General features: G+C 48.1%; 1 protein-coding gene and 1 long non-coding RNA gene across 7 annotated transcripts; both read left to right on the top strand.

Annotated features, from left to right (window-relative positions):
* Positions 1 to 4,563: 4,563 nt before the first annotated feature.
* Positions 4,564 to 18,285, top strand: LOC127920271 (kelch-like protein 38). Of its 4 annotated transcripts, none has more exons than XM_052504179.1 (8): positions 4,564 to 4,686; positions 11,570 to 11,810; positions 12,708 to 12,857; positions 12,998 to 13,075; positions 13,872 to 13,994; positions 14,142 to 14,906; positions 15,438 to 15,543; positions 16,469 to 18,285. In XM_052504179.1, the coding sequence occupies exons 2-8, from the start codon at positions 11,571 to 11,573 to the stop codon at positions 16,795 to 16,797; spliced, it is 1,791 nt and encodes a 596-aa protein (XP_052360139.1). In that variant the 5' UTR covers positions 4,564 to 4,686; position 11,570; the 3' UTR covers positions 16,798 to 18,285. The 4 variants fall into 4 exon arrangements, with proteins under 4 accessions (XP_052360139.1, XP_052360138.1, XP_052360137.1 ...); XM_052504178.1 differs by lacking the exon at positions 4,564 to 4,686 and adding an exon at positions 4,726 to 4,904; XM_052504177.1 differs by lacking the exon at positions 4,564 to 4,686 and adding an exon at positions 4,916 to 5,258.
* A 24-nt stretch (positions 18,286 to 18,309) lies between these two features.
* On the top strand, positions 18,310 to 20,997 carry LOC127920270 (uncharacterized). 3 transcript variants are annotated; one of them, XR_008105546.1, is made up of 6 exons: positions 18,310 to 19,314; positions 19,364 to 19,459; positions 19,556 to 19,795; positions 19,844 to 19,987; positions 20,036 to 20,131; positions 20,180 to 20,997. It is a non-coding gene; the product is annotated as an uncharacterized LOC127920270 (long non-coding RNA). The 3 variants fall into 3 exon arrangements; XR_008105547.1 differs by lacking the exon at positions 20,036 to 20,131 and having other exon boundaries at positions 19,556 to 19,843; positions 19,892 to 19,987; positions 20,132 to 20,997; XR_008105545.1 differs by lacking the exons at positions 19,364 to 19,459; positions 20,036 to 20,131 and having other exon boundaries at positions 19,844 to 19,939; positions 20,132 to 20,996.
* The last annotated feature ends 1,033 nt before the right edge of the window (positions 20,998 to 22,030 follow it).

Here is a 22,030-nt window from a genome sequence, read left to right as displayed (position 1 = left end):
GGCTGCGGAGGAAGGAGAAAGCCTCTTGGCTCCCCCCACACGGCTGCGGAGGAAGGAGAAATCCTCTTGGCTCCCCCCACACGGCTGCGGAGGAAGGAGAAATCCTCTTGGCTCCCCCCACACGGCTGCGGAGGAAGGAGAAATCCTCTTGGCTCCCCCCACACGGCTGCGGAGGAAGGAGAAATCCTCTTGGCTCCCCCCACACGGCTGCGGAGGAAGGAGAAATCCTCTTGGCTCCCCCCACACGGCTGCGGAGGAAGGAGAAATCCTATTGGCTCCCCCATGACACGGCTGCTATAGCAGGACATCGCCACTAGATGGCGCTGGAGTATTTCACTGGATGAAAGTGAACCAGGATCGACACGTTGAATAACCAGGGGATCGTCTGACCAACGATATAAAACTTAGGATCAATGCCAACTGAATGTAGGATGGTGAAACCCATTTAAAAAGCCTTAGGTGAACCATATGCGTTTGCTTTGGGCATATATATATATACATATATATATATAAGAGTCATATGAGTCGAATATATATATATATATATATATATATATACTGAACAAAACATAGAAACGCAACATGATCCCATGTTTCATGAACTGAATTTAAACGTCCCAGAATTCGTCTATACGCACAAAAAAAACGTTATTTATTTATTTGTATTTATAAATGTATGCACTGATTTGTTTACATCCCTGTTAGTGAGCATTTCTCCTTTGTCAAGATCATCCATCCACCTGACAGCTGTGGTATATCAATACGTTGATTAAACAGCATGATCATTACACAGGTGCACCTCGTGCTGGGGACAATAAAAGGCCACTCTATAAAAAATGTGCAGATTTGTCACAAAACACAATGCCACAGATGCCTCAAGTTTTGAGGGAGTGTGCAGTTGGCATGCTGACTGCAGGAATGTCCACCAGAGCTGTTGCCAGATAATTTTTATGTTAATTTCTCTACCATAAGCCGCCTCCAACATAACTTTAGAGAATTTGGCAGTACCAACCGGCCTCACAACCACGTGTAACCACGCCGGTCCAGGACCTCCACATCCAGCTTCTTCACCTGAGGGATCATCTGAGACCAGCCACCAGCACAGCTGGTGAAACTGAGGAGTATTTCTGTCTGTAATAAAGCCCTTTTGTGGGAAAAACAAATTCTGATTGGCTGGGCCTGACTCCCAAGTGGGTGGGCCTATGCCCTCCAAGGCCCACCCATGGCTGTGCCCCTGCCCACACATGTGAAACCCATAGATTAGGACCTAATGAATTTATTTCAATTAATAATATATTATTTCAATTGACTGATTTTCTTATATGAAAATCGTTGAAATTGATGCATGTTTGGGTTATGTATTTTTTGTTCAGTGTACATGACATTTACTTTTGTGTTATTCTGAACAGAACTCCCCACTCTGGACTGAACCTGACCTCTGTGTTATTCTGAACAGAACTCCCCACTCTGGACTGAACCTGACCTCTGTGTTATTCTGAACAGAACGCCAGGCCTATCAGTCACGGACCAGGTTTCAGCTGAGTGGTGATGAATGACGACTCAGATAATTAATTCCAAACGAAACCAGTTATAACAGTCATATGAGTCGTTATAGCATTTGTATGAGTCGTTATAACAGTCATATGAGTCATTATAACAGTCATATGATTCGTTATAGCAGTCGTATGAGTCATTATAACAGTCATATGAGTCGTTATAACAGTCTTATGAGTCATTATAACAGTCTTATGAGTCGTTATAACAGTCATATGATTCATTATAACAGTCATATGAGTCGTTATAGCAGTCGTATGAGTCGTTATAACAGTCTTATGAGTCGTTATGGCAGTCGTATGAGTCGTTATATGAGTCGTTATGGCAGTCGTATGAGTCGTTATATGAGTCGTTATAACAGTCTTATGAGCCATTATAACAGTCTTATGAGTCATTATAACAGTCATATGAGTCGTTATAACAGTCTTATGAGTCGTTATAACAGTCTTATGAGTCGTTATAACAGCTTTAACAAACAGCTATTTGGGCGTTCATAGACAGGCCATTGCTAATCCATGTTGTTGTGACCCTGGTCTTACATTCAGCTGTCCCTGCCATTACCATGTCTCTGTCTGAGTTCAAAATGGCACCCTATTCCCTATGGGCCCTGGTCAAAAGTAGTGCACTATGTAGGGAATAGGGTGCCATTACCATGTCTCTGTCTGCGTTCAAAATGGCAACCTATTCCCTATGGGCCCTGGTCAAAAGTAGTGCACTATGTAGGGAATAGGGTGCCATTACCATCTCTCTGTCTGGGTTCAAAATGGCACCCTATTCCCTATGGGCCCTGGTCAAAAGTAGTGCACTATATAGGGAATAGGGTGCCATTGACCATCTCTCTGACTGCGTTCAAAATGGCATCCTATTCCCTATGGGCCCTGGTCAAAAGTAGTGCACTATGTAGGGAATAGGGTGCCATTTGAGATGTAGGCTGTGTCTCTGTGTGGTTGTCAAGGTAACACTACCCAGGTCCCTGTGTCGAGGCCAGCCAGCACCTGGCAAACAGCCTCCTCTCCTCTAACTGTCCCAGTAGCTGGACACAGACTCCTCTCCTGTACCTGTCCCAGCACCTGGCCACAGACTCTTCTCCTGTACCTGTCCCAGCACCTGGCCAACAGCCTCCTCTCCTCTAACTGTCTCAGCACCTCGCAAACAGCCTCCTCTCCTCTAACTGTCCCAGTACCTGGACACAGACTCCTCTCCTGTACCTGTCCCAGCACCTGGCAAACAACCTCCTCTCCTCGAACTGTCCCAGTACCTGGCAAACAGCCTCCTCTCCTCTAACTGTCCCAGTACCTGGACACAGACTCCCCTCCTGTACCTGTCTCAGTACCTGGCAAACAGCCTCCTCTCCTCTAACTGTCCCAGTACCTGGACACAGACTCCTCTCCTGTACCTGTCCCAGTACCTGGCCACAGGCTCCTCTCCTGTAACTGTCCCAGTATCTGGCCACAGACTCCTCTCCTGTACCTGTCCAAGTAACTGGACACAGACTCCTCTCCTGTACCTGTCCCGGCACCTGGTCACAGACTCCTCTCCTGTACCTGTCCCACCACCTGGCCACAGACTCCTCTCCTCTCCTGTCCCAGCACCTGGCCACAGACTCCTCTCCTGAACCTGTCCCTGTATCTGGCTACAGACTCCTCTCCTGTACCTGTCCCAGCACCTGGTCACAGACTCCTCTCCTGTACCTGTCCCAACACCTGGCAAACAGCCTCCTCTCCTGTACCTGTCCCAGCACCTCGCAAACAGCCTCCTCTCCTGCACCTGTCCCAGCACCTGGTCACAGACTCCTCTCCTGTACCTGTCCCTCACCTGGCCACAGACTCCTCTCCTCTCCTGTCCCAGCACCTGGCCACAGACTCCTCTCCTGAACCTGTCCCTGTATCTGGCTACAGACTCCTCTCCTGTACCTGTCCCAGCACCTGGTCACAGACTCCTCTCCTGTACCTGTCCCAACACCTGGCAAACAGCCTCCTCTCCTGTACCTGTCCCAGCACCTCGCAAACAGCCTCCTCTCCTGCACCTGTCCCAGCACCTGGCCACAGACTCCTCTCCTGTACCTGTCCCAGCACCTCGCAAACAGCCTCCTCTCCTGCACCTGTCCCAGCACCTGGCCACAGACTCCTCTCCTCTGACTGTCCCAGATCATCTCTGTTTATCACGGATGTAAACATACAGGAGCATGGGTTGCAGACAGGAGGAGGAGGAGAGGGAGAGAGAGAGGGAGAGAGAGAGAGAGAGAGAGAGAGAGAGAGAGAGAGAGAGAGAGAGAGAGAGAGAGAGAGAGAGAGAGAGAGAGAGAAAGGGAGAGAGAGAGAGAGAGAGAGAGAGAGAGAGAGAGAGAGAGAGAGAGAGAGAGAGAGAGAGAGAGAGAGAGAGAGAGAGAAAGAAAGAGAGGGAGAGAGAGAGAGAGAGAGAGAGAGAGAGAACCTGTCCCAGAGAGAGAAGAGAGAGAGAGAGAGAGAGAGAGAGAGAGGGGGAGAGAGAGAGAAAGAGAGGGAGAGAGAGAGAGAGAGAGAGAGAGAGAGAGAGAGAGAGAGAGAGAGAGAAGGAGAGAGAGAGAGAGGGAGAGAGAGAGAGAGAGAGAGAGAGAGAGAGAGAGAGAGAGAGAGAGAGAGAGAGAGAGAGAGAGAGGGAGAGAGAGAGAGAGAGAGAGAGAGAGAGAGAGAGAGAGAGAGAGAGAGAGAGAGAGAGAGAGAGAGAGAGAGAGAGAGAGAGAGAGAGAGAGAGAGAGAGAGAGGGAGAGAGAGAGAAGGGCAGTCACATGCTAGGCTGCTGGGGTGTTGCTAAAGAGTGGGGTCTATATTTAAACAGGAATGTACACAGAGCCAGAGACCTCATGGAAAGAGACCATAACAACAAACACAGAACAGTTTCTCTACAAACAGCCCCTCCTTCACTTATAGAGAACCACCAGTAGGAGAGAGAGGGGGGGGGGGGCGTGAGAGAGAGAGAGAGAGAGAGAGGGGGAGAGAGAGAGAGAGAGAGAGAGAGAGAGAGAGGGGGGAGAGAGAGAGAGAGAGAGAGAGAGAGAGAGAGAGAGAGAGAGAGATGTCTGGGTGAATGTTGCTGATAGCAGAGCTGAGTGAAGGGACACCTACCTCAGACGCATTAGAAGACTGAGACAAGGTAAGGAGGGAAGGTGTGTCGTACTGAAGGTGTAGAGGTTGACCTGCTGAATGTAGCTGACTGTAAACATGGATAATGATCAACATTTACCCATAAATCAGATTAAAAAACAACCAGAGTTATTCTAACATTATGTTGGCTGTGGATGGTGAATGAGCCAGTGTAGTAATCTGACGAGCTGCTGATTGATTCATCAACCTGTTTTCAATGTCTTATAGGTGAGGAGAAAACGATAACAAGTTGATATCAAACGTAGTAATCTGACGAGCTGCTGATTGATTCATCAACCTGTTTTCAATGTCTTAGGTGAGGAGAAAACGATAACAAGTTGATATCAAACGTAGTAATCTGACGAGCTGCTGATTGATTCATCAACCTGTTTTCAATGTATTAGGTGAGGAGAAAACGATAACAAGTTGATATCAAACGTAGTAATCTGACGAGCTGCTGATTGATTCATCAACCTGTTTTCAATGTCTTAGGTGAGGAGAAAACGATAACAAGTTGATATCAAACGTAGTAATCTGACGAGCTGCTGATTGATTCATCAACCTGTTTTCAATGTCTTATAGGTGAGGAGAAAACGATAACAAGTTGATATCAAACGTAGTAATCTGACGAGCTGCTGATTGATTCATCAACCTGTTTTCAATGTCTTATAGGTGAGGAGAAAACGATAACAAGTTGATATCAAACGTAGTAATCTGTGTTTGAATAATGTACTGTACTGTAACTATTATATCAAGCTAATGATTTCTCATTTAAAACAGTTAATTCGTTGATTTGCGGAGCGCTTGTTGACCTACATTCTGCTATAGGTCAGGTTGAGGTTATCACCATGGATACTTGACACGTTTGCCCCGTGTGTAAACAGTCATATAAAACGAATAGAAATATTATTGTCACGGGCTGTGTAACACTTCAGGTGTCGTAGGTGTGTGGAGTCAAACGCAGGAGACAGTGAGTGCAAAGCTGTGCGTCTTTAATAGCGCCAACGCATCCCAGGGTGCTCACAATAGTAACGGCCCCAAACACAGGGAAAGAGAATGTACAACGGAAAAAATAACGACCAGGCACTAACACGTACTTCTAACAACAGAGCTGAAGGTTACACTGCAATAATCCCGCACAACAACCAGGCGGGCCGGCTGTCTAATAAAGACAAACTAATTACTTGATTAATCATGAACAGGTGCTACCACTAAACATACAAGGAGGGAGAGGAAAAACAATCAGTGGCAGCTAATAGGCCGGTGACGACGACCGCCGAGCGCCAACCGCCCGGGAAGGGGAAACACCTCGGTCGGACTCGTGACAGTACCCCCTCCTGACGCGCGGCTCCCGCAGCGCCGACACCGGCCTCGAGGTCGCCCCGGAGGACGAGGTGCAGGGCGATCCGGATGGAGGCGATGGAAATCCCTCAACATGGATGGATCCAAGATGTCCCTCACCGGTACCCAGCACCTCTCCTCCGGACCGTACCCCTCCCAGTCCACGAGGTACTGCAGGCCCCTCACCCGGCGTCTTGAGTCCAGAATGGCCCGGATCGTGTACGCCGGGGTCCCCTCGATGTCCAGAGGGGGAGGGACCTCCGGTACCTCACTGTCCTGCAGGGGACCAGCTACCACCGGCCTGAGGAGAGACACATGAAACGAGGGGTTAATTCGATAATAGGAAGGAGTTGTAATCGATAACACACCTCGTTTATTCTCCTCAGGACTTTAAAGGGCCCTACACACTGCGGACCCAGCTTCCGGCAGGGCAAGCGGAGAGGTAGGTTTCGGGTCGAGAGCCAGACCCTGTCCCCCGGTACAAACACGGGGGCCTCACTGCGGTGGCGGTCAGCACTCCTCTTCTGCCGTCCACTCGCTTGTCGTAGAGACTCCTGGACGGCCCTCCAGGTCTCCTTGGAGCGCTGTACCCATTCCTCCACCGCAGGAGCCTCGGTCTGGCTCGGATGCCATGGTGCCAGGACCGGCTGGTATCCCAACACACACTGAAAAGGGGACACGTTAGTAGAGGAGTGGCGTAGTGAGTTCTGAGCCATTTCAGCCCAGGGAATGTATCGTGCCCACTCCCCTGGCCGATCCTGGCAATACGACCGCAGAAACCTACCCACCTCCTGGTTCAATCTCTCCACCTGCCCATTACTCTCGGGGTGATAACCGGAGGTCAGGCTGACAGAGACCCCCAAGCGTTCCATGAACGCTCTCCATACCCGAGACGTGAATTGGGGCCCCGATCAGAAACGATGTCCTCCGGCACCCCGTAGTGCCGAAAGACATGGGTAAATAATGCCTCCGCAGTCTGCAGGGCTGTAGGGATACCGGGCAACGGGAGGAGACGGCAGGACTTAGAAAACCGATCCACAATCACTAGAACCGCGGTGTTCCCTGAGACGGCGGAAGATCGGTCAGGAAATCTATGGACAGATGTGACCATGGCCGCTGTGGAACGGGGAGGGGTTGTAGCTTCCCTCTAGGAAGGTGCCTAGGAGCCTTACTCTGAGCGCACACTGAGCAAGAGGAGACATAACCCTTAACGTCCTTAACCAACGTAGGCCACCAATACCTCCCCTGAAGGCTCCCCACTGTCCTCGTCACCCCAGGGTGACCCGAGGAGGGCAGGACGTGAGCCCACCGAATCAGCTTGTCCCGAACATCAAGCGGCACGTACCTTCGCCCCGCTGGACACTGAGGAGGCGCGGGTTCAGCCCGTAACGCCCGCTCGATGTCCGAGTCCACCTCCCATACCACTGGGGCTACCAGCTTAGAGGCGGGAAGGATGGGAGTAGGTTCGGTGGACCCATCCTCGGTGTCGTAAAGGCGGGACAGTGCGTCAGCCTTCACGTTCTGGGAGCCCGGTCTATAAGACAAAGTAAACCGGAACCGGGTGAAGAATATGGCCCACCTTGCCTGACGTGGGTTAAGTCTCCTTGCAGCCCGAATATACTCCAGATTCTGGTGGTCGGTCCAGATGAGAAAAGGGTGCTTAGCCCCCTCAAGCCAGTGTCTCCACACCTTCAGAGCTCTAACCACCGCTAGCAACTCCCGGTCCCCCACATCATAGTTACGCTCCGCTGGGCTGAGCTTCCTTGAGAAGAAAGCGCAGGGGCGGAGTTTTGGTGGCGTACCCGAGCGCTGTGATAGCACGGCACCCACCCCAGCCTCGGACGCGTCCACCTCCACTATGAATGCTAGAGAGGATCCGGATGCGCCAACACGGGCGCATCAGTGAACAGCGCCTTCAACTTGTTGAATGCCCTGTCCGCCTGTGCTGACCACTGCAATCGCACCGGGCCCCCAGCAGTGAGGTAATGGGAGCCGCTATCTGGCCAAAACCCCGGATAAACCTCCGGTAGTAGTTGGCAAAACCCAAAACCGCTGCACCTCCTTTACCGTGGTTGGAGTCGGCCAATTACGCACGGCCCTAATGCGTTCACCCTCCATCACCACCCCGAGGTGGAAATGCGATATCCCAGAAAAGAGACGGCTCGTTTAGAGAACACGCATTTCTCAGCCTTGACGTATAGGTCATGCTCCAGCAGTCTTCCAAGCACTTTGCGCACCAGAGACACATGCGCGGTGAGTGGCCGAGTAGATCAGAATGTCATCGATATAAACAACCACCCCCTGACCGCACAGGTCCCTGAGAATCTCGTCTACAAAGGATTGGAAAACGGCTGGAGCATTCTTTAACCCATACGGCATGACGAGGTACTCATAGTGGCCGGATGTAGTACTAAATGCGGTTTTCCACTCGTCTCCCTTCCGAATACGCACCAGACTATACGCGCTCCTGAGATCCAGTTTTGTGAAGAACTGCGCTCCGTGGAACGATTCCACCGCCGTAGCGATGAGAGGTAGAGGGTAACTATACCCCACTGTGATGGCGTTTAGACCTCTATAATCGATACACGGACGCAAACCTCCCTCCTTTTTCCTCACAAAAAAGAAACTCGAGGAGACGGGTGAAATGGAGGGCCGAATGTACCCCTGTCCCAGCGACTCCGCGACATATGTCTCCATTGCCAACGTCTCCTCCTGGGACAGCGGGTACACATGACTCTTGGGAAGCGCAGCGTCTACCTGGAGATCTATCGTACAATCCCTTCCCGGTCGATAAGGTGGTAATTTAGTCGCTTTCACTTTACTGAAAGCGATTGCCAAATCGGCATACTCGGGGGGAATGCACACCGTGGAACCCTGGTCTGGACTCTCCACCGACGTGGCACCGATGGAAACTCCCAAACACCTTCCAGAACACTCCTCTGACCACCCCTGGAGAACCCCTTGTCTCCACGAAATTTTAGGATTGTGCCGGGCCAGCCAGGAGTCCCCAGCACCACTGGAAACGCAGGCGAATCAATAATAAAAAAACTGATACGCTCCCTATGATTCCCCTGCGTCACCATGTCCAGTGGGACCGTGGTCTCCCCGACCATCCCTGACCCTAATGGCCGGCTATCTAGGGAGTGCACGGGAAAGGAGAATCTATCGGCACCAGCGGAACCCCTAACTTAAGGGCGAGTCCGCGATCCATAAAGTTCCCAGCTGCGCCTGAATCGACTAGCGCCCTATGCTGGGAAGAGGGAAAAAAGTGAAGGAAAGAGATTAAGACAAACATATGGCCAACAAGGGATTCTGGGTGAGTCTGATGCTGACTCACCTGGGGTGACCGAGAAGCGTTCCGCCTGCCATCTCTACTCCCAGACGGACCCCCAGCACCGATCAGACGTGTGTCCTCTCCGACCACAGTTGGTGCAGGAAGGCCTCCTCCTCCGGTACCCCTCGGCGCAGCCCCTCCCAACTCCATCGGAATGGGAGCGGAGGGACTGGGTGGTGGAACGCACAGGACCCTCTCTGAACGCCCGCGGGCAGCCAGCAGATTGTCCAGTCGAATGGACATGTCAATCAGCTGATCCAGTGACAGAGTGGTGTCCCGACACGCTAACTCCCGGCGGACGTCCTCTCGGAGACCACACCTGTAGTGGTCCATAAGGGCCCTGTCGTTCCACCCAGATCCGGCTGCCAAGGTCCGGAACTCCAGCGCGTAATCCTGGGCGCTCCTCCTCTCCTGCCTGAGATGAACAAGTCGTTCTCCCACCGCTCGGCCGTCTATAGGGTGATCAAATACGGCACGGAAGCGGCAGGAAAACTCTGGGTAGTGCTCCCGCGCTGAGTCTGGGCCATTCCAGACTGCGTTCGCCCACTCCAGAGCACGACCCGTGAGGCAGGAGATGAGGACACTCACCCTCTCCGCTCCTGAGGGAGTGGGTCTAACGGTGGCCAGGTATAGCTCCAGCTGAAGCAGAAACTCCTGGCAACCCGCCGCCGCTCCATCATAAGCCCTCGGTAGCGTCAGACGAAGGGTGCTGGAGTCGAGTGATGGGGAGACCGGAGTCGGGGTGCCGAAGGTGGAGAGAGGAGACCACTCCTCTCCCATCGGTCCATTCTCTCCATCACTTGATCCATCGCGGATCCGATCCGATGGAGAATGGTGGTGTGGTGGAGAACCCGTTCCTCCATCGATGGGAGAGGGTTGGCTGCTGCTCCTGCTGACTCCATTCGATTTGATTTAGGTGCGGGATTCTGTAACACTTCAGGTGTCGTAGGTGTGTGGAGTCAAACGCAGGAGACAGTGAGTGCAAAGCTGTGCGTCTTTAATAGCGCCAACGCATCCCAGGGTGCTCACAATAGTAACGGCCCCAAACACAGGGAAAGAGAATGTACAACGGAAAAAATAACGACCAGGCACTAACACGTACTTCTAACAACAGAGCTGAAGGTTACACTGCAATAATCCCGCACAACAACCAGGCGGGCCGGCTGTCTAATAAAGACAAACTAATTACTTGATTAATCATGAACAGGTGCTACCACTAAACATACAAGGAGGGAGAGGAAAAACAATCAGTGGCAGCTAATAGGCCGGTGACGACGACCGCCGAGCGCCAACCGCCCGGGAAGGGGAAACACCCTCGGTCGGACTCGTGACAGGCTGTTTAAGGATGAGGACCACGGTGCAGCGTGGCGAGCGTACATTTTCTTTATTTTAAGCAAAATGACACCAAACAAAAACAAACCGTGACGCTCACAAACAAAGTGCTCTCATCAGACACATGAAAGGATCTCTAAGGTTAGGGCGTGACAGTACCCCCTCCCCCAAAGGTGTGGTCAGGGCGTGACAGTACCCCCTACCCCAAAGGTGTGGTCAGGGCGTGACAGTACCCCCTCCCCCAAGGGAGGCAGCTGTCTATCATTGTCTTTTGATTGGGAATCATACTTAGGCAGCCTGTTTTCCACCTGAGCGTTGGTCTCATTCCGACAAGACGGACGTAACAATAGCGTTATTGTTGGTGTGTATTGATCCATGAGACTAAATGGAGATGGTGTCTGACTCCAGGGTAATCAGACCATCCTAACCCAGTGAGCTGATAACAGCTCTAGTGAATGTGTTGTGTCCCAATGCTGGTTGAGTCGAGGACGTGGTGCTCGACCCCAAGCTGGGTTATGACAGGACTACTATAATATGTTAATGTTGATCACGAGCCTCACGCTATCTGCGTTGGGAGTTCTTCGTGCAGAAAACAGCGTGCTACTGAAGATACAAATTTTAAATGCAATTTGAGGTATTTATGATCGTGATGGAGTCGGAGGTGGGAAACACCTAAGCCTTGGATCCTACAGGAAATATGTGTGTCATTTGAGAAAACATTCAAATAGTAGCGAAATAATTGTTGACAGAGGATTTTTAATCATTCATGTCACTGATTTGATCAAGCTATACACACTCACCTCTACAGAGAAAAAAAATCCCCAAATAAAACCCAAATTGAATCAATTTCCTCCCAAATCAAACCATGTCCGTTTTTTTCCCCCAGAATGGACCAATCAAAACCACACGTAGAGATGTTCCACTACAGGAACAAGGAACAGTCGTCCGACCTCCTACTGCAGCTGAACCGTCTGAGGCAGAACAGGATTCTTACCGACGTGCTCCTCTGTTCAGATAACACAGAGATCCCCTGCCACCGTAACATCCTGGCCTCCAGCAGTCCTTACTTCACGGCCATGTTCTGTCACCACTTCAGAGAGACCAACCAGGAGAAGGTGGATCTGAAGGTAGAGGCTTGTTTCACTTTTTTTTAAATAAGCTAAATGTTTTTTTTTTTTTTTTTTGTAAAACTAGACTAGTGTCCTGCCTCACTCTACAGAAACAGGAGAAGGCTTTTATGTAAAGTGCTGTGTGGTTTCTGCCTGTCAACGAAAGGCGCTGTACAAATATAATCTTTCTCCCTATTATTATTATTATTATTAGTGTTATTATTATTGTTATTGTTATTATTATTATTATTAGTATTATTATTAGTGTTATTATTATTGTTATTGTTATTAGTGTTGTTATTATTATTGTTGTTGTTATTATTGTTATTATTATTATTATTATTGTTGTTATTATTATGATTATTATTACTATTGTTATTAGTGTTATTATTATTATTGTGATTATTATCATTATTATTATTATTATTGTTATTATTAGTATTGTTATTATTATTATTGTTGTTATTATTATTATTGTTATTATTGTTATTATTATTATTATTGTTATTATTATTGTTATTATTATTATTATTGTGATTATTATCATTATTATTATTATTGTTATTATTATTATTGTTGTTATTATCATTATTATTATTATTGTTATTATTATTATTATCATTATTATTATTATTATTGTGATTATTATCATTATTATTATTATTATTGTTATTATTATTATTGTTATTATTATTATTGTTATTATTATTGTTATTATTATTATTATTATTATTATTATTATTATTGTTATTATTATTATTGTTGTTATTATTGTTATTATTATTATTGTTATTATTATTATTATTATTATTGTTATTATTATTATTGTTATTATTATTATTATTGTTATTATTATTGTTATTATTGTTATTATTGTTGTTATTATTATTACTATTATTATTGTTATTGTTGAAGGGGATAACCTCCAGCATCCTGAGTGACATCGTCGACTACGTCTACACAGGGGTCATCACCATCACCATGGAGATAGTACTGCCCCTTATGCAGGCTTCCTCCATGCTCCAGTACACCAGGCTGTTCGAGGCCTGCTCCTCATTCCTGCAGGTGACCACAGATGAATTAGCTTCCTGTGGCTTTAAACTCTGGCACTTTCACATTGATGTTGAAACTTTAATAGGATTAATAATGTGTGTTTTGTCCCTGGGGGAAATACATTTACATTTTTTACATGTAATATATTTCAGGAGCAGCTGAGCCCAGACAACTGCCTCAGCATGAAGCGACTGGCAGAGATATTACACTGCAACAGCCTGAAGGAGAAGGTCAGTAGAATTTATTTAGTTTTAAGTATGTATTGTTGGTTCACTTGGCAGCCTGGGGGCCCTGGTGTAGTTAGTTCACTTGGCAGCCTAGGGACCCTGGTGTAGTTAGTTCACTTGGCAGCCTAGGGGCCCTGGTGTAGTTAGTTCACTTGGCAGCCTAGGGGCCCTGGTGTAGTTAGTTCACTTGGCAGCCTAGGGACCCTGGTGTAGTTAGTTCACTTGGCAGCCTAGGGGCCCTGTTGTAGTTAGTTCACTTGGCAGCCTAGGGGCCCTGGTGTAGTTAGTTCACTTGGCAGCCTAGGGCCCTGGTGTAGTTAGTTGACCTGGCAGCCTAGGGGCCCTGGTGTAGTTAGTTCACTTGGCAGCCTGGGGGCCCTGTTGTAGTTAGTTTACTTGGCAGCCTAGGAGCCCTGGTGTAGTTAGTTCACTTGGCAGCCTAGGGGCCCTGGTGTAGTTAGTTCACTTGGCAGCCTAGGGGCCCTGGTGTAGTTAGTTGACCTGGCAGCCTAGGGGCCCTGGTGTAATTAGTTCACTTGGCAGCCTAGGAGCCCTGGTGTAGTTAGTTCACTTGACAGCCTGGGGGCCCTGGTGTAGTTAGTTCACTTGACAGCCTAGGGGCCCTGGTGTAGTTAGTTCACTTGACAGCCTGGGGGCCCTGGTGTAGTTAGTTCACTTGGCAGCCTAGGGGCCCTGGTTAAAAGTAGTGTACTAAAAGGAATTAGGGAAAAGGGTACTATTTCGGACTCAGCCCATGTGTATCGTCAATGGCATTCATTCATTCATTGACTGATTCCAGGCCAGGGAGATGGCAGTACAGAGCTTCTCTGACGTCTCTACCTCTGAGGACCTGTGTGAGCTCTCCTTACCTGAGCTGATGGGTTACCTGGAGGATGACTGGCTCTGTGCTGAGGAGGAGCAGGTAAGGTAATACTTTATGCAAATCCCTAAAAATAAACACCCAATCAACAACAACGGCCACTTAAAGCAACAAAGTTAAAACTATCAATGGATGTTTAAGATCTAAGGGTTGAAATTAAAACAGCTTTTTTATTTTTTTTTAAAACAGGTGTTCGAGACGTTATTGGCGTGGATCCACCACGACCCGTTCTCCGCGCGCGGCGCCATCTCCGACCTTTTCAGGAAGGTGCGTCTGCGCTACATCCACCCCACCTACCTGTTCCAGTTCATCGCCAGCGACCCCCTCGTCCAGTCCTCCACCCTGTGCACCGAGGTCATCGAGTCCGTCCGACGCCTCATGTTCTCCATCACTACTAAGTGTGGGTCGGACCTCAAGCCCCTGTGGGTGACCCCGCGGCGTTTCACCTGCCGGGAGACCCTGGTTCTAGTTGGCGGCCGCAAGAACAACGAACAGACGTCCCGCGAAGCACTCCTGTTCGACGAGAGGACTCAGCGCTGGCAGTGGCTGGCCAAGCTGCCCTTGCGACTCTATAAGGCCTCCTACGTCTGTATCCACAGTATCCTGTATGTCCTGGGAGGCCTCACCATGAACACCAAGCACAGAGTGGTTAGCACCACTGTCTATACGTTGTCTCTGAAGACCAACCAGTGGAGGACGACTGAGCCCATGATCCAGCCTCGCTTCGCCCACCAGTCTGTCTCCTACCTGCACTTTATCTTCGTCCTGGGGGGCCTGGGGCCGGAGAAGCAGGTGTGCGACACGGTGCAAAGGTACAATAGTATGTTCAACCAATGGGAGGCTATGGTTCCCATGCCGACGGCTGTGCTACACCCGGCGGTTGCCGCTAACGATCAAAGAATCTACATGTTCGGGGGAGAAGACGCGATGCAGAACCCTGTCAGGATGATACAGGTAGGCAGAATGTACTTCTGTTGAGGTTGCTGTTGTGTGGTGAACTTGAAGTCTTGAAGTTGAAATACTGAAGATTTAATTACTGAAGATTTGAAGGCTCGGGTGTTGAATTACTGAAGATTTGAAGTCTCGGGGTGTTTAATTACTGAAGATTTGAAGTCTCAGGTGTTTAATTACTGAAGATTTGAATTCTCGGGGTGTTTAATTACAGAAGACTTGAAGTCTCGGGTGTTGAATTACTGAAGACTTGAAGTCTCGGGTGTTGAATTACAGAAGATTGAAGTCTCTGGTGTTGAATTACTGAAGATTGAAGTCTCGGGTGTTGAATTACTGAAGACTTGAAGTCTCAGGTGTTGAATTACTGAAGACTTGAAGTCTCGGGTGTTGAATTACTGAAGACTTGAAGTCTCAGGTGTTTAATTACTGAAGACTTGAAATCTTGGAGTTTGCTGTTAATCCTTGAAACTTTTTTGGGGGGGACAAATCTGCACAGAAACACTAAACTCTTGTGAACCCATCCTCTTTCTCCAGGTGTATCACATTGGCAGGAATATGTGGTCTATGTTGGAGACCAGGACAGTGAAGAACGTTTCTGCACCAGCAGCTGTCCTCGATGACAAGATCTACATTATCGGAGGTAGGTGAAGACTGGGTCTGTGGCTTTAGTCAGGGGGAAAAAAGGACAATCTAATGTTTCAATTAAATACAACTTTATTTGGTCTACTTAGGACTTTGAGATCTTCGATATCTCTTCTGTCTTTTGTCAAGACAACTTTATCAGTAGCTCCTTCCCCTAACTGTCCCCTAACTGTCCCCCCTAACTGTCCCCCCTAACTGTCCCCTAACTGTCCCCCCTAACTGTCCCCTAACTGTCCCCCCTAACTGTCCCCTAACTGTCCCCCCTAACTGTCCCCTAACTGTCCCCCTAACTGTCCCCTAACTGTCCCCCCTAACTGTCCCCCTAACTGTCCCCCTAACTGTCCCCCTAACTGTCCCCTAACTGTCCCCTAACTGTCCCCTAACTGTCCCCAACTGTCCCCTAACTGTCCCCCCTAACTGTCCCCCTGTCCCCTAACTGTCCCCTAACTGTCCCCTAACTGTCCCCCTAACTGTCCCCTAACTGTCCCCCTAACTGTCCCCTCGAACTGTCCCCTAACTGTCCCCCTAACTGTCCCCTAACTGTCCCCCTAACTGTCCCCTAACTGTCCCCCCTAACTGTCCCCTAACTGTCCCCTAACTGTCCCCCTAACTGTCCCCTAACTGTCCCCTAACTGTCCCCCTAACTGTCCCCTAACTGTCCCCTAACTGTCCCCCAACGGTCCCCTAACTCCCCCTAACTGTCCCCTAACTGTCCCCTAACTGTCCCCCCTAACTGTCCCCTAACTGTCCCCCTAACTGTCCCCCTAACTGTCCCCCCTAACTTTCCCTAACTGTCCCCTAACTGTCCCCTAACTGTCCCCCCTAACTGTCCCCCCTAACTGTCCCCTAACTGTCCCCTAACTGTCCCCCTAACTGTCCCCTAACTGTCCCCCCTAACTGTCCTAAATGTCCTTTTTTTACAGGCTACACCAGAAGAATGATTGCGTACGACACCAAAGCCAACCGCTTTACGAAGTGTGAGAACCTGAAGCAGAGGAGGATGCATCACGCCGTCGCGGTGCTCGACGACAAACTGTACGTGACCGGAGGACGCTTCATCAACGGACACGACGTCATAGAGGACTCCGACAGCTTCGAGTGCTACGACCCGAAGACTGACGCGTGGACGACGAAGGGGACGTTGCCGTACAGGCTGTTTGACCACGGTTCTCTGTCCCTGGTGTGTGTCTCCAACAAATCCAAGCCTCCTGAGTGTGTGTTGTGGATGTGTGTGTGTCCCCCCTTCAGATGATACTCTGCCCGACCAAGCAAAAAGACATTAACTGCTCATAGCGTGGAACTGAGTATAATGGCTTTTATTTACCTTGGTGTCACAGTATCTTCATGCAGTTACTGGCTAACATGACCCCCCATTTTCTCCTGAACACAATACAACCGAGGCAGGATACTTGTCCACATGATTAATAATGTATTTAATGTCGCAAAAAATTGACATGAACTCATTTTGGACCAAATGAGCAGTTATTGCCTTTTTGCATGGTAGGGCAATACTGTCTATGCATATGTTGCTGCTCGGATGTGACGCTGACCGACACAGATGTTGCAAAGAACATCTCTGATGTCATTTCCTGTCCCGCAAATTCCCTCACTGGGTGACACTTTCCCCAGCAGCGAATCTTAAATCAAATGAGATATTTTTATGTTTTTATAGATTTTATCGTGTGGAACTGAAGCCCTGGGCAGTTAATTGTTATGTGGAACTGAAGCCCTGGGCAGTTAATTGTTGTGTGGAACTGAAGCCCTGGGCAGTTAATTGTTGTGTGGAACTGAAGCCCTGGGCAGTTAATTGTTATGTGGAACTGAAGCCCTGGGCAGTTAATTGTTGTGTGGAACTGAAGCCCTGGGCAGTTAATTGTTGTGTGGAACTGAAGCCCTGGGCAGTTAATTGTTATGTGGAACTGAAGCCCTGGGCAGTTAATTGTTATGTGGAACTGAAGCCCTGGGCAGTTAATTGTTGTGTGGAACTGAAGCCCTGGGCAGTTAATTGTTATGTGGAACTGAAGCCCTGGGCAGTTAATTGTTGTGTGGAACTGAAGCCCTGGGCAGTTAATTGTTGTGTGGAACTGAAGCCCTGGGCAGTTAATTGTTATGTGGAACTGAAGCCCTGGGCAGTTAATTGTTATGTGGAACTGAAGCCCTGGGCAGTTAATTGTTATGTGGAACTGAAGCCCTGGGCAGTTAATTGTTATGTGGAACTGAAGCCCTGGGCAGTTAATTGTTGTGTGGAACTGAAGCCCTGGGCAGTTAATTGTTGTGTGGAACTGAAGCCCTGGGCAGTTAATTGTTATGTGGAACTGAAGCCCTGGGCAGTTAATTGTTATGTGGAACTGAAGCCCTGGGCAGTTAATTGTTATGTGGAACTGAAGCCCTGGGCAGTTAATTGTTGTGTGGAACTGAAGCCCTGGGCAGTTAATTGTTGTGTGGAACTGAAGCCCTGGGCAGTTAATTGTTGTGTGGAACTGAAGCCCTGGGCAGTTAATTATTGTGTGGAACTGAAGGCTATGGGTGTATACAAGTCCTGTAGACTATATGAAGACGACACGACATGATGACCAACTGTTTAGTCACCAGTCCAAACACACGTTACCAACAGACCGGATGACATTACTACCCACTGGGGAAAAAATGGTTGCAAACAGTATTGTTTCTACGTCATTTCAACCCCAAAACAAATTATATCTTGATAACGTTGAATCAACGTGGAAAACTGGTTGGATTTACGAAAGAGAATTTCATCTTTTTTCACAACTTTTTAGCATAAATCCAACGATATGGAGAAATGTTTTGTTGATTTCACGTTGATTTCACGTCAGTTTAACATCTGAAACCAAATCAAAACTAGACGTTTGAACTGATGTCTGTCCCCAGTGGGTAGGGTCCAGAGTTTTCTCTGGGCACATCTTTGAGTAAAACTCCAGTCACTACTCATCACTGCACAATAACAAACCCTACGGTAGGCCAAACATGATGTGAGACAGTCGTCTCTGGTAACAGACTGTAGCTGGCCAGCGCACGCAAGATTTGGTTCTGGGTTCTGAGAATGGAGCCAGCCAAGACTTTCCCTGTGTTACTGAGCATCATCACAAACCCAGGGTCGTGTGCCAACATGATTCAGTGACTGTTGTTTGAGAACACTGTATACTGAGTGTACAAAACATTAGGAACACTTTATACTGAGCGTACAAAACATTAGGAACACTTTATACTGAGCGTACAAAACATTAGGAACACTTTATACTGAGCGTACAAAACATTAGGAACACTTTATACTGAGCGTACAAAACATTAGGAACACTTTATACTGAGCGTACAAAACATTAGGAACACTTTATACTGAGCGTACAAAACATTAGGAACACTTTATACTGAGTGTACAAAACATTAGGAACACTTTATACTGAGCGTACAAAACATTAGGAACACTTTATACTGAGCATACAAAACATTAGGAACACTTTATACTGAGTGTACAAAACATTAGGAACACTTTATACTGAGTGTACAAAACATTAGGAACACTTTATACTGAGTGTACAAAACATTAGGAACACTTTATACTGAGTGTACAAAACATTAGGAACACTTTATACTGAGTGTACAAAACATTAGGAATTCTTTGTACTGAGCATTCAAAACATTAGGAACACTATGATGAGCGTACAAAACATTAAGAGTTTCGTCAGAACATGGACTCTACAAGGTGTTGAAAGCGTTCCACAGGGATGCTGGCCCATGTTGACTCTACAAGGTGTTGAAAGCGTTCCACAGGGATGCTGGTCCCATGTTGACTCTACAAGGTGTCTAAAGCGTTCCACAGGGATGCTGGCCCATGTTGACTCTACAAGGTGTCGAAAGCGTTCCACGGGGATGCTGGTCCATGTTGACTCTACAAGGTGTCTAAAGTGTTCCACAGGGATGCTGGTCCATGTTGACTCTACAAGGTGTCGAAAGCGTTCCACAGGGATGCTGGTCCGTGTTGACTCTACAAGGTGTAGAAAGCGTTCCACAGGGATGCTGGTCCATGTTGACTCTACAAGGTGTAGAAAGCGTTCCACAGGGATGCTGGTCCATGTTGACTCTACAAGGTGTCTAAAGCGTTCCACAGGGATGCTGGTCCATGTTGACTCTACAAGGTGTCTAAAGCGTTCCACAGGGATGCTGGTCCATGTTGACTCTACAAGGTGTCTAAAGCGTTCCACAGGGATGCTGGTCCATGTTGACTCTACAAGGTGTAGAAAGTGTTCCACAGGGATGCTGGCCCATGTTGACTCTACAAGGTGTCTAAAGCGTTCCACAGGGATGCTGGCCCATGTTGACTCAACAAGGTGTCTAAAGCGTTCCACAGGGATGCTGGTCCATGTTGACTCTACAAGGTGTTGAAAGCGTTCCACAGGGATGCTGGCCCATGTTGACTCTACAAGGTGTTGAAAGTGTTCCACAGGGATGCTGGTCCATGTAGACGCTACAAGGTGTTGAAAGGGTTCCACAGGGATGCTGGCCCATGTTGACTCTACAAGGTGTCTAAAGCGTTCCACAGGGATGCTGGTCCATGTTGACTCTACAAGGTGTAGAAAGTGTTCCACAGGGATGCTGGTCCATGTTGACTCTACAAGGTGTTGAAAGCGTTCCACAGGGATGCTGGCCCATGTTGACTCTACAAGGTGTTGAAAGCGTTCCACAGGGATGCTGGCCCATGTTGACTCCAATGCTTCCTACAGTTGTGTCAAGTTGTCTGGATGTCCTTTGGGTGGTGGACCGTTCTTGATACACACAGGAAACTGTTGAGCGTGAAAAACCCAGCAGCTTTGCAGTTCTTGACACAAACTGGTGCGTCTGGCATCTACTACCAAACCTCGCTCTTAAATCTTCTGTCTTGCCCGTTCACCCTCTGAATGGCACAGATACACAATCCATGTCTCACTTGTCTCCAGGCTTAAATCCTTCTTTACCCTTTACCCCTTCATCTACACTGATTTAATGTGGATTTAACAAGTGACATCAATAAGGGATCATAGCTTCCACCTGGATTCACCTGGTCAGTCAGTCTATGTCTACGGAAAGAGCAGGTGTTCTTAATGTTTTGTCCGCTCCGTGTATGTTTATAAATAGCGTTCCCCTGAGGCGACGTGGATGGAACTAGTCATATTTCAGTGAGGGTTTATAACCAAGTGAAAGGACATAAAGTTTAACAATACCATATGCACATTGTAAGAATGCCGTCATAGTTATATTTGAAGAGTGAGAGGGTTCAGTCTGTTTTATGCGTTTCTTCTTCGTTTCTTCCACACTATATGTGGTGACATCGTACAAATGGTTTGCCGACAGATCTATCGCCTCATATAAGTATTTTTTTATTTAAATTTGGAGTGATATTAATATTCTTGTTTGTTTTTGTAATGTTGTTTATTAATAAAAAATAATAATAAAATGTTATCACAATGACTGTGACAGTCAATTTCGTTTAAAATTCTTCGGTACTCCTCTCTCTATAAAGAGGTTTCAGTCTCACTGTGAGGTCTCAGTCTCACTGTGAGGTCTCAGTCTCACTGTGAAGTCTCAGTCTCACTGTGAGGTCTCAGTCTCACTGTGAGGTCTCAGTCTCACTGTGATGTCTCAGTCTCACTGTGAGGTCTCAGTCTCACTGTGAGGTCTCAGTCTCACTGTGAGGTCTCAGTCCCACTGTGAGGTCTCAGTCTCACTGTGAGGTCTCAGTCTCCCTGTGAGGTCTCAGTCTCACTGTGAGGTCTCAGTCTCACTGTGAGGTCTCAGTCTCACTGTGAGGTCTCAGTCTCACTGTGAGGTCTCAGTCTCACTGTGAGGTCTCAGTCTCACTGTGAGGTCTCAGTCTCACTGTGAGGACCAGCGTGGCCAGTGAGACCAGCTGAACTGGGGTCATAGACTTTACATGCGAGATAGATGGGCTGCTCAGATTCCATCTGTTCTCTAGACACGAAGAAGCATCTCTTACGACAGAGGAGGAGAGGACAGCATATAGTATTTCCGATTTCAACATTTAAATAAATATCCCAATAAATCCCTTACAGTACATCACAATCTATCTCATATCCCACAACACATAGCATTTCATATCCCCCTGTAATACGACACCTTACTCTCGCTTCATTGTTTCATTAAAGATTTAATAATAATCGTTACTGATGATTTCTGAAACATCATGACCCCGTCATGACCTCTGCCAACACTCCTTTCTGAGCCTCTTCATTGTCTCTGTGCTGAGTAAATGACAGTCTCGTGACAGCCCAACCGTCTGTGCTGAGTAAATGACAGTCTCGTGACAGCCCAACCGTCTGTGCTGAGTAAATGACAGTCTCGTGACAGCCCAACCGTCTGTGCTGAGTAAATGACAGTCTCGTGACAGCCCAACCGTCTGTGCTGAGTGAATGACAGTCTCGTGACAGCCCAACCGTCTGTGCTGAGTAAATGACAGTCTCGTGACAGCCCAA

This window comes from Oncorhynchus keta, unplaced genomic scaffold, assembly GCF_023373465.1.
Source record: "Oncorhynchus keta strain PuntledgeMale-10-30-2019 unplaced genomic scaffold, Oket_V2 Un_contig_1875_pilon_pilon, whole genome shotgun sequence".
Lineage (NCBI taxonomy): Eukaryota > Metazoa > Chordata > Actinopteri > Salmoniformes > Salmonidae > Oncorhynchus > Oncorhynchus keta.
This window is presented reverse-complemented; position numbering and strand designations above follow the sequence as displayed.

Excerpts from the sequence above, each read along its gene's own strand:
- LOC127920271 (XM_052504178.1), top strand. Across the intron at positions 13,995-14,141 it reads TCTGTGCTGAGGAGGAGCAG|GTGTTCGAGACGTTATTGGC; the intron begins GTAAGGTAATAC and ends TTTTTAAAACAG. Across the intron at positions 15,544-16,468 it reads CAAGATCTACATTATCGGAG|GCTACACCAGAAGAATGATT; the intron begins GTAGGTGAAGAC and ends CTTTTTTTACAG.